This window comes from Pecten maximus, chromosome 14, assembly GCF_902652985.1.
Source record: "Pecten maximus chromosome 14, xPecMax1.1, whole genome shotgun sequence".
NCBI classification, from domain to species: Eukaryota; Metazoa; Mollusca; class Bivalvia; order Pectinida; family Pectinidae; genus Pecten; species Pecten maximus.
In genome coordinates this window covers 20339624-20356509 of record NC_047028.1, presented here as the reverse complement: position 1 = coordinate 20356509, position 16886 = coordinate 20339624, and the positions used below count along the sequence as shown (strand labels likewise).

At 35.9% G+C, this 16886-nt stretch overlaps 1 protein-coding gene across 3 annotated transcripts in view; it reads left to right on the top strand.

Annotated features, from left to right (window-relative positions):
• The window catches only part of LOC117342012, a 29153-nt gene extending 16215 nt beyond the window's left edge, over nt 1–12938 (top strand). For all 3 annotated transcript variants that reach the window (XM_033903953.1, XM_033903952.1, XM_033903954.1), the window contains exons 3-4: nt 5959–6005; nt 6502–12938. In XM_033903953.1, the coding sequence (XP_033759844.1) occupies nt 5959–6005; nt 6502–7413 (959 nt within the window). In that variant the 3' untranslated portion in view covers nt 7414–12938. The remainder of the gene's footprint in view (nt 1–5958; nt 6006–6501) is intronic.
• Nucleotides 12939–16886: the final 3948 nt, after the last annotated feature.

The window sequence follows — 16886 nt, the reverse complement described above, 5'->3', positions numbered from 1 at the left end:
TCAAGTTACCAGTAAACATTATGACTATATCCATGGCACAGGCCATCAAGTTACCAGTAAACATTATGACTATATCCATGGTACAGGCCATCAAGTTACCAGTAAACATTATGACTATATCCATGGTACAGGCCATCAAGTTACCAGTAAACATTATGACTATATCCATGGTACAGGCCATAAAGTTACTGGAACATTATGACTATATCCATGGTACAGGCCATCAAGTTACCGGTAAACATTATGACTTAATATCTATGGTACAGGCCATCAAGTTACCGGTAAACATTATGACTATATCTATGGTAGAGGTCATCAAGTTACCGGTAAACATTATGACTATACCCATGGTACAGGCCATCAAGTTACCGGTAAACATTATGACTATATCCATGGTACAGGCCATCAAGTTACCAGTTAACATTATGACTATATCCATGGTACAGGCCATCAAGTTACCGGTAAACATTATGACTATATCCATGGTACAGGCCATCAAGTTACCTGTAAACATTATGTCTATATCCATGGTACAGGCCATCAAGTTACCGGTAAACATTATGACTATATCATGGTACAGGCCATCAAGTTACCGGTAAAAATTATGATTATATCTATGGTACAGGCCATCAAGTTACCAGTAAACATTATGACTATATCCATGGTACAGGCCATCAAGTTACCGGTAAACATTATGACTATATCCATGGTACAGGCCATCAAGTTACCGGTAAACATTATGACTATATCCATGGTACAGGCCATAAAGTTACCGGTAAACATTATGACTATATCCATGGTACAGGCCATCAAGTTACCGGTAAACATTATGACTATATCCATGGTACAGGCCATCAAGTTACCGGTAAACATTATGACTATATCCATGGTACAGGCCATCAAGTAACCGGTAAACATTATGTCTATATCCATGGTACAGGCCATCAAGTTACCAGTAAACATTATGACTATATCCATGGTACAGGCCATCAAGTTACCGGTAAACAATTTATGACTATATCCATGGTACAGGCCATCAAGTTACCGGTAAACATTATGACTATATCCATGGTACAGGCCATAAAGTTACCGGTAAACATTATGACTATATCCATGGTACAGGCCATCAAGTTACCGGTAAACATTATGACTATATCTATGGTACAGGCCATCAAGTTACCGGTAAACATTATGACTATATCCATGGTACAGGCCATCAAGTTACCGGTAAACAATTTATGACTATATCCATGGTACAGGCCATCAAGTTACCGGTAAACATTATGACTATATCCATGGTACAGGCCATAAAGTTACCGGTAAACATTATGACTATATCCATGGTACAGGCCATCAAGTTACCAGTAAACATTATGACTATATCCATGGTACAGGCCATCAAGTTACTGGAACATTATGACTATATCCATGGTACAGGCCATCACGTTACCGGTAAACATTATGACTATATCCATGGTACAGGCCATCAAGTTACTGGAACATTATGACTATATCCATGGTACAGGCCATCAAGTTACCGGTAAACATTATGACTATATCCATGGTACAGGCCATCAAGTTACCAGTAAACATTATGACTATATCCATGGTACAGGCCATCAAGTTACTGGAACATTATGACTATATCCATGGTACAGGCCATCAAGTTACTGGAACATTATGACTATATCCATGGTACAGGCCATCAAGTTACTGGTAAACATTATGACTATATCTATGGTACAGGCCATCAAGTTACTGGAACATTATGACTATATCCATGGTACAGGCCATCAAGTTACCAGTAAACATTATGACTATATCCATGGTACAGGCCATCAAGTTACCAGTAAACATTATGACTATATCCATGGTACAGGCCATCAAGTTACCAGTAAACATTATGACTATATCCATGGCACAGGCCATCAAGTTACCAGTAAACATTATGACTATATCCATGGTACAGGCCATCAAGTTACCAGTAAACATTATGACTATATCCATGGTACAGGCCATCAAGTTACCAGTAAACATTATGACTATATCCATGGTACAGGCCATAAAGTTACTGGAACATTATGACTATATCCATGGTACAGGCCATCAAGTTACCGGTAAACATTATGACTTAATATCTATGGTACAGGCCATCAAGTTACCGGTAAACATTATGACTATATCTATGGTAGAGGTCATCAAGTTACCGGTAAACATTATGACTATACCCATGGTACAGGCCATCAAGTTACCGGTAAACATTATGACTATATCCATGGTACAGGCCATCAAGTTACCAGTTAACATTATGACTATATCCATGGTACAGGCCATCAAGTTACCGGTAAACATTATGACTATATCCATGGTACAGGCCATCAAGTTACCTGTAAACATTATGTCTATATCCATGGTACAGGCCATCAAGTTACCGGTAAACATTATGACTATATCCATGGTACAGGCCATCAAGTAACCGGTAAACATTATGTCTATATCCATGGTACAGGCCATCAAGTTACCAGTAAACATTATGACTATATCCATGGTACAGGCCATCAAGTTACCGGTAAACAATTTATGACTATATCCATGGTACAGGCCATCAAGTTACCGGTAAACATTATGACTATATCCATGGTACAGGCCATCAAGTTACCGGTAAACATTATGACTATATCCATGGTACAGGCCATCAAGTTACCAGTAAACATTATGACTATATCCATGGTACAGGCCATCAAGTTACTGGAACATTATGACTATATCCATGGTACAGGCCATCACGTTACCGGTAAACATTATGACTATATCCATGGTACAGGCCATCAAGTTACTGGAACATTATGACTATATCCATGGTACAGGCCATCAAGTTACCGGTAAACATTATGACTATATCCATGGTACAGGCCATCAAGTTACCAGTAAACATTATGACTATATCCATGGTACAGGCCATCAAGTTACTGGAACATTATGACTATATCCATGGTACAGGCCATCAAGTTACTGGAACATTATGACTATATCCATGGTACAGGCCATCAAGTTACTGGTAAACATTATGACTATATCTATGGTACAGGCCATCAAGTTGCTGGAACATTATGACTATATCCATGGTACAGGCCATCAAGTTACCAGTAAACATTATGACTATATCCATGGTACAGGCCATCAAGTTACCAGTAAACATTATGACTATATCCATGGTACAGGCCATCAAGTTACCAGTAAACATTATGACTATATCCATGGCACAGGCCATCAAGTTACCAGTAAACATTATGACTATATCCATGGTACAGGCCATCAAGTTACCAGTAAACATGATGACTATATCCATGGTACAGGCCATCAAGTTACCAGTAAACATTATGACTATATCCATGGTACAGGCCATCAAGTTACCGGTAAACATTATGACTTAATATCCATGGTACAGGCCATCAAGTTACCGGTAAACATTATGACTATATCTATGGTAGAGGTCATCAAGTTACCGGTAAACATTATGACTATACCCATGGTACAGGCCATCAAGTTACCGGTAAACATTATGACTATATCCATGGTACAGGCCATCAAGTTACTGGAACATTATGACTATATCCATGGTACAGGCCATCAAGTTACCGGTAAACATTATGACTATATCCATGGTACAGGCCATCAAGTTACCAGTTAACATTATGACTATATCCATGGTACAGGCCATCAAGTTACCGGTAAACATTATGACTATATCCATGGTACAGGCCATCAAGTTACCGGTAAACATTATGACTATATCCATGGTACAGGCCATCAAGTTACCAGTTAACATTATGACTATATCCATGGTACAGGCCATCAAGTTACCGGTAAACATTATGACTATATCCATGGTACAGGCCATCAAGTTACTGGAACATTATGACTATATCCATGGTACAGGCCATCAAGTTACCGGTAAACATTATGACTATATCCATGGTACAGGCCATCAAGTTACCAGTTAACATTATGACTATATCCATGGTACAGGCCATCAAGTTACCGGTAAACATTATGACTATATCCATGGTACAGGCCATCAAGTTACCGGTAAACATTATGACTATATCCATGTTACAGGCCATCAAGTTACCGGTAAACATTATGACTATATCCATGGTACAGGCCATCAAGTTACCGGTAAACATTATGACTATATCATGGTACAGGCCATCAAGTTACCGGTAAACATTATGACTATATCCATGGTACAGGCCATCAAGTTACCGGTAAACATTATGACTATATCCATGGTACAGGCCATCAAGTTACTGGAACATTATGTCTATATCCATGGTACAGGCCATCAAGTTAACGGTAAACATTATGACTATATCCATGGTGCAGGCCATCAAGTTACCGGTAAAAATTATGACTATATCCATGGTACAGGCCATCAAGTTACCGGTAAACATTATGACTATATCCATGGTACAGGCCATCAAGTTACCGGTAAACATTATGACTATATCTATGGTACAGGCCATCAAGTTACCAGTAAACATTATGACTATTTCCATGGTACAGACCATCAAGTTACCGGTAAACATTATGACTATCAGGCCATCAAGTTACCGGTAAACATTATGACTATCAGGCCATCAAGTTACCAGTAAACATTATGACTATATCCATGGTACAGGCCATCAAGTTACCGGTAAACATTATGACTATATCCATGGTACAGGCCATCAAGTTACCGGTAAACATTATGACTATATCCATGGTACAGGCCATCAAGTTACCGGTAAACATTATGACTATATCCATGGTACAGGCCATCAAGTTACCGGTAAACATTATGACTATATCCATGGTACAGGCCATCGAGTTACCGGTAAACATTATGACTATATCCATGGTACAGACCATCAAGTTACCAGTAAACATTATGACTATATCCATGGTACAGGCCATCAAGTTACCGGTAAACATTATGACTATATCCATGGTACAGGCCATCAAGTTACTGGAACATTATGACTATATCCATGGTACAGGCCATCAAGTTACCAGTAAACATTATGACTATATCTATGGTACAGGCCATCAAGTTACCAGTAAACATTATGACTATATCCATGGTACAGGCCATCAAGTTACCGGTAAACATTATGACTATATCCATGGTACAGGCCATCAAGTTACCAGTAAACATTATGACTATATCCATGGTACAGGCCATCAAGTTACTGGAACATTATGACTATATCCATGGTACAGGCCATCAAGTTACTGGAACATTATGACTATATCCATGGTACAGGCCATCAAGTTACTGGAACATTATGACTATATCCATGGTACAGGCCATCAAGTTACTGGAACATTATGACTATATCCATGGTACAGGCCATCAAGTTACCAGTAAACATTATGACTATATCCATGGTACAGGCCATCAAGTTACTGGAACATTATGACTATATCCATGGTACAGGCCATCAAGTTACCAGTAAACATTATGACTAAATCCATGGTACAGGCCATCAAGTTACCAGTAAACATTATGACTATATCCATGGTACAGGCCATCAAGTTAACGGTAAACATTATGACTATATCCATGGTACAGGCCATCAAGTTACCAGTAAACATTATGACTATATCCATGGTACAGGCCATCAAGTTACCAGTAAACATTATGACCATATCCATGGTACAAGCCATCAAGTTACCGGTAAACATTATGACTATATCCATGGTACAGGCCATCAAGTTACCAGTAAACATTATGACTATATCCATGGTACAGGCCATCAAGTTACTGGAACATTATGACTATATCCATGGTACAGGCCATCAAGTTACCGGTAAAAGGAGATTTGTACATGTATATATTACAATGAAATAGTAAGACATATCTGAATAATATTTTGTGATTTATTATTTATCAATTATTGAAATTTTCTGTTGTAGTTCAGATCCAGTGGTACATTCCTAATGACTGGGACCCCACACCAAAGGTAGTGTATTTGTGTTATACTATCAGTTAGTGTGAGCTGGTCATCCTGTTTACAATCAGTGTATTGATTTATTAGTATACATGTTTCAGATTGACGATGCATGTATAATTAATAAGTTTTATCCACTGCGAAGTGGAGTGCAGTTGTCGGAACGGGAAAAGAGATCAAGCTACAATTTTAATCGGATTGTATTTATGATTGATGCCACAGTGTGTTGTCTATGCACTGGGACAGGGAAGTAGGAAAATAACATTTGTCATACCTTTCAGATAGAGGGATTTCCAAAAAATTTGGCCTGATGTTTTGGATGCAAAATACATGATACTCTGATTTGGTATTAAAGTTCTAATTGAAATTTAAAAAAAAAGATATATTGTAAAATAAACTTTACGTTACTTCTCATGTATGTCAAAACAGCAATTTGATATCATGGATTGTCTAAATTTTAATTGTCATGGTTGATAGTTACAATGGAATTGTTTTCTGTTAATTGTAGATGTATATTCCTCCTACTCCAGTCCCTCGACAAAACATCAGCAACATGATGGAGCTCAAAGATGGTATAACATTTGTCACTGCATATTTTGATCTTGGAACATTTAAAAAAGGATCGGTTGTATTCAAGTATTTTGGAAAACATACCTATAAAAATTGGATGACGGCATATTCGAAATTCAACAACTCAGTAATTCTTTTTACTGATTCATCAGAAATTGAGGAATTGTTTCGTGAACACAGAAAGCACTTTCCAAGTCATATGACACGCATTATTAAGATCGAACAAGACAAGTTATGGTCGTTTCGATTAGCTCCTAAGATCAAACAGATATATGCACAACCTGGGTATCCTAAGCACCCTCCTAATACAGTCAATGAAAGGTATTCATGTGCCATGCATGTGAAGTACGAAGCCCTGGAAATGGTGATTCGTGAAAGGCAGTACAATACGAAGCATCTAGCATGGATTGACATTGGGTATTTTCGTGACAAAGAAGCAAAATTATTTTCATTAGAAACACCTCCAGATTTCAAGAAAGACCACATAGCCTTCATGCAAATAGATCGATTTTACGAGGGAAAATCCGCCCATGAGATCATAGCAGACAACATGGTGTGGATAGCTGGTGGAATGTTCCTTGGTCAGCCTGATTATCTGTTAACGTTCATCGCTGACTATAAGTACAGTGTGGAGAGTCTGATAGCACAGAAACTGATGAGTACCGATCAACAGGTACTCTACATCATGTACTCGAAGCAATCACATCTACGTGCACGTGTTCCTGTCCAAATGTACTATCATAATTGTCGATGTGACTGGTTTTTCTTGGGTACTATCTGTCGGTATATCTGGGAAATGAAACACTGGCCCCGTCCACCTGTAGGATACTTTTTGGCTTTATCGTTGTAAACAACCTCTCCTCAGTGACCAGTTTAAGAAAAAGATGATGATCAGTGTAAATGGATCAATATTCTCTGTTATAAACATTTTGAAGACATTCATTTTATGTTTTCCTCAAGTTTTTTTGAAAAAAATATTAGTCAAACCTATCATTTCTATTATATTATTTTTGAAGCATCCATTATTGTGAAAAATCAGAGATTTCTTTTGATGAAATATTGGAAGTAGTCCACTTAAAAGTCTCTACTGACCTACCAAAAATGAGCTTCTTCAGTCAGCCATCTAATACAAGATCAAAAATGTATCAAAAGTTCAAATTGAACATCTTTTGTCTTAAACTGTCATGGCTATTTACTTCACATGGCACTATGATTACTGTCTTCACTATATAATGTCAGGTCATGACTTTCTGGTCAATAGGTATAGCTTGGAAGTCTAATTTATATGATATCACATGAGATTCTACTTATGAAATATATATATGAGTCCTTTTATCCTGCAAATTCTTAGGTTGTGTAATTTCTGTTGCTGTGTGGTGCCTTGTATGGCAATGTAAGTCATGTGCTCACTTTTGTTCTGTAGTCCCTCGTAACAATATTCTGTCGGATGGTTCCCTATGTCATGTCTATACATACCTCTTTTTATCACTGTCATGTGATCACTTATGTCATATGATCTGGATCCCTTTTTCATGTGATCCTTTAAGTCATGATCAAATGATCCCCTGTCATTTGATTCTCATGTTGTGAAATGTGATCTCTAATGTCATATGGCCCCTTATGTCATGTTGTCCCTTCATCATGTGATCCCTGAAGTCATGATCATGTGAGCTCTTATATGTCATGTGATCCATTATGTCATGTTATCCCTTCATCATGTGATGTCATGATCATGTGATCCCAATTATATCATGTGATTCTCTTGCATAATGTAAATGATCCCTTCCGTTATGTCATGAAAGACTTTTTTCTCTGGATTTGGACCTATGTGGCCTTTTGCCCTGTCGTGTAATCTCTGATATGTGATGTGATCCCTTGATTTGGTACTGTATAAATTACTGCATTGAAGTAGTTGCATGATGAAGAAATTGATATGTATACATTAATTCACATTGTTGATCTGATTTTCTTTACATTTTACATTCCATTTGATAAATACATATGCACTGTACTTTTAAATTTCATGTTGGAATAGGTCAGTATTCCTCGGTAAAAAAAGGCAAATCATTCACTCAGTTGTTCCCTTCATCATATCAGATGTGTTGTAAATATATTATTTAAATATGATTTTTCAGTAACATTTACATGATATGTTGTGAGATTAACACATTATAATGAGTTTATTTAAGGTTTTTTTTTTAACTGAGATATTAATGGTTTCTATTTGATATTTTGTTGTAATCATACAATTTTTTTAAGCATTGATGTCATTTTTTTTAGTTTCATCGGAGTATGAAACAAATTTTGTTTGCAAACTGTATGAATCTGCGTGACATTATGAATTAGAATATAACTCATTTTAATGTTGATTTAGGTGATTTTGATCAGGGTGTAATTAGAAGTATATGATTTGATCTGTAGTTTTACAAAAATCCTGATGCTTATACCTGGCAATGATAGTTATTTGTGGTTTCTTTCGTATTCGCTTTCTTTAAAGCAGAAAATGTATATTTGTAAAAAACTAGTCAAAATGGTTTCTGAATCAGCATAATACATTTTAATTCTTTATACATCTTTATGTGTATATTTACCATAGTATATTCTTTGTCAATACCTCTTCCATTTACATTGAATTCCATGCTAATCTAAGCCTAATTTATGTATGTGACTTTCAGCTAAATACTCAAATGAATTTGTGTATTTTATTTTCCTTTTTACTTTTTAGTCTACCAGCATCAGAGAGCTTTGTTGGCTGTTCAAATCACCCTTTGTTTTTACTCTAATATATCCATCTGTTTCCCGCCCATTAACGTTGATCCTTACCTCTGGTTCTAGAGAGGTACCCTAAGGAAATAAAGATTTGGAGAGGAGTCTCTAGTGTAATTTATATGTATATTTTATCTAATCAGTTATTTTCTAGGGTTTGGTCTGATGTACATCCATCTCTGTACAGGGATTTTCCAATACAATGCTCCTTATACCCTTAAATATTTTTTATGTTACAGTTGATCCTCGATCTGATCTATACCTTGTAACTATTTTAGATTTCATCGAAAAGCAGGCGGCATATAGGTATTACTATGTCGGCGGCGGAGGCGGTGTCCACATAGGGGTTTCCATGCAATAACTCAAGTATCCCTTGGGCCGTTCAAACTCAAACTTCATGCAGATCTTCCTTACTAAAAGTTCTTGCTTTAGACTGCTTTTCTGGTCTGAAAATCGAAGGTCAATGTCACTTTTACTGAAAATACAAAATTTGTTTTCTTGTGATAATGTAAGTTCCTTCATTATGTCGGTGGTAGCAATGATGGCATCCGCACAGAGGTTTCCACGCAATAACTAAGTTCCCTTAGGCTGATCAAACTCAATTTTCATGTAGTTTTTCCTTACCACAAGTGCTTGGGATTGTTATTGTTACTCAATACTGGTTCCAAGGTCAGAGGTCAAGGTCACTGTTGCTATAAGTAGAAAATCAGTTTCCGTGCAATAACTCTAGTTCTCTTGGGCAACTCAAACTTTATGCTGTGCTCACATTGACATTGAAAAAGCCTTGAAAAGGCCTTGAAAATTTATTTGATGAAAAAATGAGTAGAATTATGATTTTGTTAAAGTAGATATACATCTATATATATTTAAGTGAGGTTGTTATATGTATTTTATTGATCTGGTTGTATGTATGTGAGAAGATGTACTTTTTATATACAGGTTGAACTAAAATAAGATTTTGTATGGATTATAGATGTTTTGAGGAAGTATCCAATGTCCAATGGGGGTAGTTGAATACATCATGGAGTTAGATGGATAATTCATGAGGGCAGATAAGTGCTTACTGGGTGCCCCCACCCCCCTCTCCCCTGCAAGACTGGACAGGGCTATTTTTTTTTGTCAAGAATTGCTCAGCAATACTAGATTATCTCCCCCTAGTTTGAAACTTCAGACATATCATAGAGAAAAAAATTGTAAAGCTCAATATATTCTGGAGACAGGGGGCCAGTCAAAGCAACCCCCACTCCCATCTAAAAAAGAAATGTCTGAAAATGTGCTGTACACACTAGTGAAGGTCCAGATACACAGACTGTAACATATATTCTCAGCTTCCCGTGGCTGACAACTGCTGTACATTTGATGCAGGCAGTAAGATGGCTCCCCTTGGCTGACAACAGAAGTACATTTGACGCATGCAGTAAGATGGATTCATTTATCAAAGTATTTGTTTTATTATAGTGTTGGCTATAGAATTTTAGATCTTTTATTGGCAATTCTTAACAAAATGAATGTTTACATCTTTATTTTAACATCTATGACATATAGTGGTGTAATAGTCCCAAATCATATTTTCTTATAGCATAACGATGGGTTAGTTCGTTTAAAGTTTTGATATAGTTAATAATTTAAATATTTTGAATATTTGTTATGTACTTATTGTTGTCAGATTCATTGACCATTGAACATATTTTATTTGGGGTAAACTTTTTGAAGCTTATGTCAGGTTTTTTTTCAAAACATGCTTATCGGTAAACAAATACAGGTATTTCAGCTTGAACAAATGTTAACACATTTTAAGAAGTCATCCCAGATACTATTTTTGAGTTATAGTTCCATTATCTAGTCAATGTTGTAATACCAAGTGCTTAATGAGTGCGCGAGCTTCATGCCATACATCTGTATATATAATCAACACCTCTAATGGGATATGAAACACTAAAAAATGCTACCTCACAAGAAGATTCCCAATCCAATCACCATCATACCTATGTTTGAGTACAGGTCATCAGAGTTATTCCCCCTGTGAGCTCTGATAAATATGCTAATGTACTCTAGAGTCCTGTTAGATGTGATGAAATATAAAGGGAAGATAACTCATTGTTATGTGATAAAAAGAAAGACCTCAATTATGTGTTGTATTACTTTTATTTTCATGGTAAGGTAATGTTTTTATCCTTCAATAATGTAATATTTATTGTAATCTATTACTTCAAGAAAGGTTATATGTTTTCTTTCATGTCTATTGACAAAATGTTCTTTTCTAAAAAAAAATGTTCAAATTAACATATTTTCGTGAAAACAGAGAATTGTGGCATGTTTTTCATCCTTATTTTGAAATAATCAGGTTTTTTGTTTTCTGACTGTGTCATATCCCCTTAAATATGAATTTAACAATAGCCAATAAGCCAAATAATGAATTAAACCATACTACAGCATTAATTCAGTCATACCATTTAAAGTCAGAGTTTGGAAATGGAGAACTGAGAAATCGCAATGTAGCATGAATTCATAGTCATTTTACTAGAAGAGCCACTGACCACATGTTTTATAAAAAAAAATAACAAAATTTCATGATTATACGATTTTATTCATTTTTTTTTCTTTTCATTTCTTGAGAATGTTTTGTAGGCTATTTTGATGTCATACCTTTATCAGTGCAAGACAAGTATGTTAAAAAGGTCTAGGCAGTTTAAAGATCAGTATTGTCCTTGATATCAATGTCTATGTTTATATCTATATATGTATACTTAAATGAATCAATATTCTTTTAAATAGGACAAGAATCGACCCTATCTTATCAACTGACAGTATTTCAAAAGCATTTGAAAGTGTTCCCATATCTCTTCATCAATTTTGAATTTAAATCTTGAAATTTTGGAGTACATATATTCCCTATGGAAAATATGTCCAAGATTTTTGTAGTAGTTGAAAAATAATGCATTCATTTCAAATCATATTTACATTAAACCTTCTTCACTTTTGTTTTGTCCTCACAGCTGTGTGCTATAATATTCCAGTATAAATGCTTATTCTATTAAAACTGTAACATGTCAAATAAATGTCAAATAATGAATTATAACCCATTAGAAAAAATGATTTTATTAGAAATAAATTTAAAGGAAGTTCCATAGTCCCCATGAACTGAATAAAAGCATTCTTTTCTTGTATCTTTAATTGATATGTCACTTAGTATTTATATCACTATAATTGTACATATGTTGTCATTGTTGGTGTATGTTGTTATACCTATTTAGTTTTTTTTTTATACAGATCTTAGAAGTGTATACAATGTATATGTTTAATATTTTACTGTTATAGCAGTATATTAATATGATGAGTGCTCACAATTTTCTTGAAAATGTTAGAAAATATGTTAAGAAGTGCTTCCTCTTGATAATTACACAATCAATTTACATTTACATTTTGAAACTGAAAAATTAGCATAATTGTTAAAATGCAATCTACCCCTGTTTTTACAGAGAATGTCTACCATCACTACACTTGTATTTTTAACAGTGAAAATGTTTCACAGAATGCACTTGTTATTTTTTGAAAATTTTATGTATTTGGTCACAATCTGATGAATAAAAAATCTGTTTGAATTCAAAACTGTTTTGAAGTTTAGATTTTTTTTTTTATTGTTTGGCTATTTGTAGCGAAATCAAATTTCAATGCACATATAACTAGCGAAAAATTTAGCACTTATGTCTATATGAAGTAAAAAACAAAGATACACTCAATATATAATAATTGTATCGACAGGCGAGGCCTATACCTATGAGGCTATGGTCGGCGTAAGAATAGCATGCATACACAGGGACATACATGTATTTAGCCTTCGTTAAAAACAAAATACTGGATATTAAAAAAAATATAATAAAACTAGACACATTCTTGTGGTTGAAGCCTAGAATGACATTTTAACAAGGAAAACAAAAGACACTCGGGATATTAAAACATGTCAACAGAAATAGAAAGTTGGACAGCGCAGAGCCAATATATTGAATTCATGTGATATGCACGAAACACTGATAAAATGTTAACTCTCGAAAAAAAGATTTTTACGATCGAACGTCAGACCTAGGTTTGAGTATAGTTCGTAATAATTACCTCCACCTCCCCTCCCCGTGAGCGCTGATGAAATGTGATGAAAAGAAAATTGAAAATATGAAAATAATGTGTTATGTTATTTTTATTTTCATTGTAATGCAATGTTTTCATTCTTCCATAATCTTATATTGATCATTATATGTTATTGGAAAAGGGGTTATATGATTTCATTCGTGACAAAATAGCAAATACTGTTTTCCACAGTTTAGTGAAATTAATATAATACCACATTCCCCTTAGCGCCTTAGACTCGGTTATAACCGAAACGAGGACGTTAAGCCAATCAATCACTCAATCAATCAATCACTCAATCAATCACTCAATCAATCAATCAATCAATCACTCACTCAAGCAAGCAAGCAAGCAAGCAATCAATGAATCTTCCAGTAAACACTAAACACTTTCAGAGAATTCTGGCATTTTTCATCCTTTTTTTCTCTCGAAATGATCACTTTTATTCTTACATTTTTCTTCCTAAAAGTCTAGATACAATGTACTGAAAAAATAAGAATGGGAAGGCAAAGTAACTTTTTGCAACAAAGCAAATGGTGTCGCAAAAATAATTTAGAATCTATGTCATTTCAATCGGTTCATTATTTCCGTGTCATATCCCATTAAACTGGCCACACGCGTGTAAACCAATCAGCCCATGTTCCCAGAGATTCTGGCGATAGGTACATACATGTATGTGTCAGCTTGACGGAATGATTCCCCAAGATAAAATTCTGACGATAGTGTACCCCAATTAGAGACATATACAATTATTCTGTCTGTTAAAATGTAAGATTCTGCAACATACATGTATAAATCAAAATTGACTCATTTAACTACACACGAGACAATTTAAAAATGACGAGGCCATGCTTAGGGATTTGACAGACAATGCTAACAACGTAACCAGGACAGTGATATTGACAACAACCCTCAAACAATTCATGGAAATGCATCTATCACCGACACACAGGACTGATTTCAGAGGCAGTTTCTTGGAAAGTAGCCCTAATGTACCGGAAACTGTTTTCACGTGTGTCCGCGAACTTAAAATAAACAAAAACAAACAACAGTCGAAGACTTCTTCCATTGAATTGAACATTATCTCTAATAAATTGTGAAAATATTATCATTTGAGAACCAATTCTAAATACCAGAGACCTATATACTAGTATATAGGTCTCTGTAAATACTGACTAAATAATATGTCGATTAACTATATTGGACATTGGTGTGTCGTTGACGTAGCGCGGTACTGAAATATGTCGACCACAGGCTGGATCCCGGTTATATTGAAAACCGGTTAATTTGAAGTATTTCCCAACCCCCGAGGATTTCAATATAACTGGGTTCGACTGTATATCTCTGACGATTAGGCGTCTCTATGACTTCGACCATAAAACGTATATAGTTGGTTAAACAGAATCAGGACTCCCAGGGAAATGTTTCGTGTCAAACATTTAATCACAACAATAAGGAGAAACCCATATTTCTAAATCAATATAATTTGAATTTAAAATTTCACTCAAATTGAAATCAGTATACATTGTAAAGGAGGATCGGACAAGATTTAGGAATCCACTCGTCAACAGTCAGGGACATTTTGTCGATAATGTAACTAGATCTAGATCTAGTTGATTTTTCCGGATATGATATAAGATCAGTTTTATAGGAATCATCTATTTCCTGTGTACAAACTAATCCTGCTACAAATCATAAACAAGAGGCCCATGGGGCCTGTATCGCTCACCTTGTTGGATTTGACCAAATGTCAAAATAATGTTCATGTTCAATTTGTTCATACACATACTCTCTACGGGACTGAAAGACCCTATGGGTTATTTTTACAACCTAATTGTGAAGAAACTAAGTCCCTTAGGGTGGGGAAAGACCCTTGGGCCTCTTAGACTCCGCCCCTCAGGCCCCTGGGTGTTCAGAGTAAAATTTATACAAACTCTAGATCTGTTCCCCTCCCCCCAAGGATGTTCCTGACCAAATATGGTTCTAATTCATTCATAACTTTATGACTTGTAGCGATTTAAAGACTTAATCTCTATTTCCTCTATTTGGCCCCGCCCCTCAGGCCCCTTGGGGTTCAGAGTAAAAATTTATACAAACTTGTTCCTGACCAAATTTGGTTCAAATTCATCCATAACTTTATGACTAGTAGCGATTTAAATGATTAACCCTATTTCCTCTATTTGGCCCCGCCCCTCAGGCCCCTGGGGGTTCAGAGTAAAAATGTATACAAACTCTGTTCCCCTTCTCCCGAGGATGTTCCTGACCAAATTTGGTTCTAATTCATTCATAACTTTATGACTAGTAGCGATTTAAAGGATTAACCCTATTTCCCCTATTGGGCCCCACACTTAAGGCCCCTTGGGGCCAGACCAACCGTTTATACAAAATTGGTTTCCCTTCACCCAAGGATGCTTCAGACCAAATATGAATCAAATCCCTTCATTTCTACAGAAGAAGAAGGATTTTAAAGAATTTGCTATATTTCCCCTATTGGGCCCCGCCCCTAAGGCCCCTGGGGGGCCAGACCCACCGTTTATACAAAATTGGTTCCCCTTCACCCAAGGATGCTTCAGATCAAATATGAATCAAATCCCTTTATTTCTACAGAAGAAGAAAGATTTTAAAGAATTTGCTATATTTCCCTTATTGGGCCCCGCCCCTAAGGCCCCTGGGGGGCCAGACCCACCGTTTATACAAAATTGGTTCCCCTTCACCCAAGGATGCTTCAGACCAAATTTGGTCAAAATCCACTGAGTAGTTTAGGACTAGTAGCGATTTAAAGGAAAAGTTGCCGGACGGACGACGGACGGACGACGGACGCTGCGCCATGCCATAAGCTCACTGGCCCTTTGGGCCAGGTGAGCTAAAAATACAACTGTAGCATTGTGATAAATATCAATTCGTTCAATTTCCTCATACGCTTTCTGAGAAGATTGCATTTATCGGTAGAGCTCAAATTTCCTGTCTCACCGGCACGCTTTATAAATAATGCAATAGACAGCATTTTGTAAAGCGTTGATATGATCCCTGTAATACAGATATACAGCTATCCACGATCCTTTAACCGGAGAGAAGACTTGCCGATTTTAATTGAATCTAATATAGATGTATATCTGTCATGTCTTACAAACAAACAAATTCTAATCCGTCATTCGTGCCATTATGATATGCCTTCAGCTGTAGAGATTTAAGTTAAACATTACATTCACATGGAAATTAATGGCAACCTTTCAATTTGGACGTATCAACGCGTGGCATTTAAATATATTGTTATGTAAAGTGACTAGAAGTCTGACGAGAAGTCTTTATATCTGTAGCGCTAAGGGGTTAAAGGGTCATTTTTGCTATCAATATATAGCTCAATAGACAGGAACATTGCGTGTACACTTTGAATGGTAGAAGGGAGGTAACTCTCGCAATCAGTGTAAAATCTTT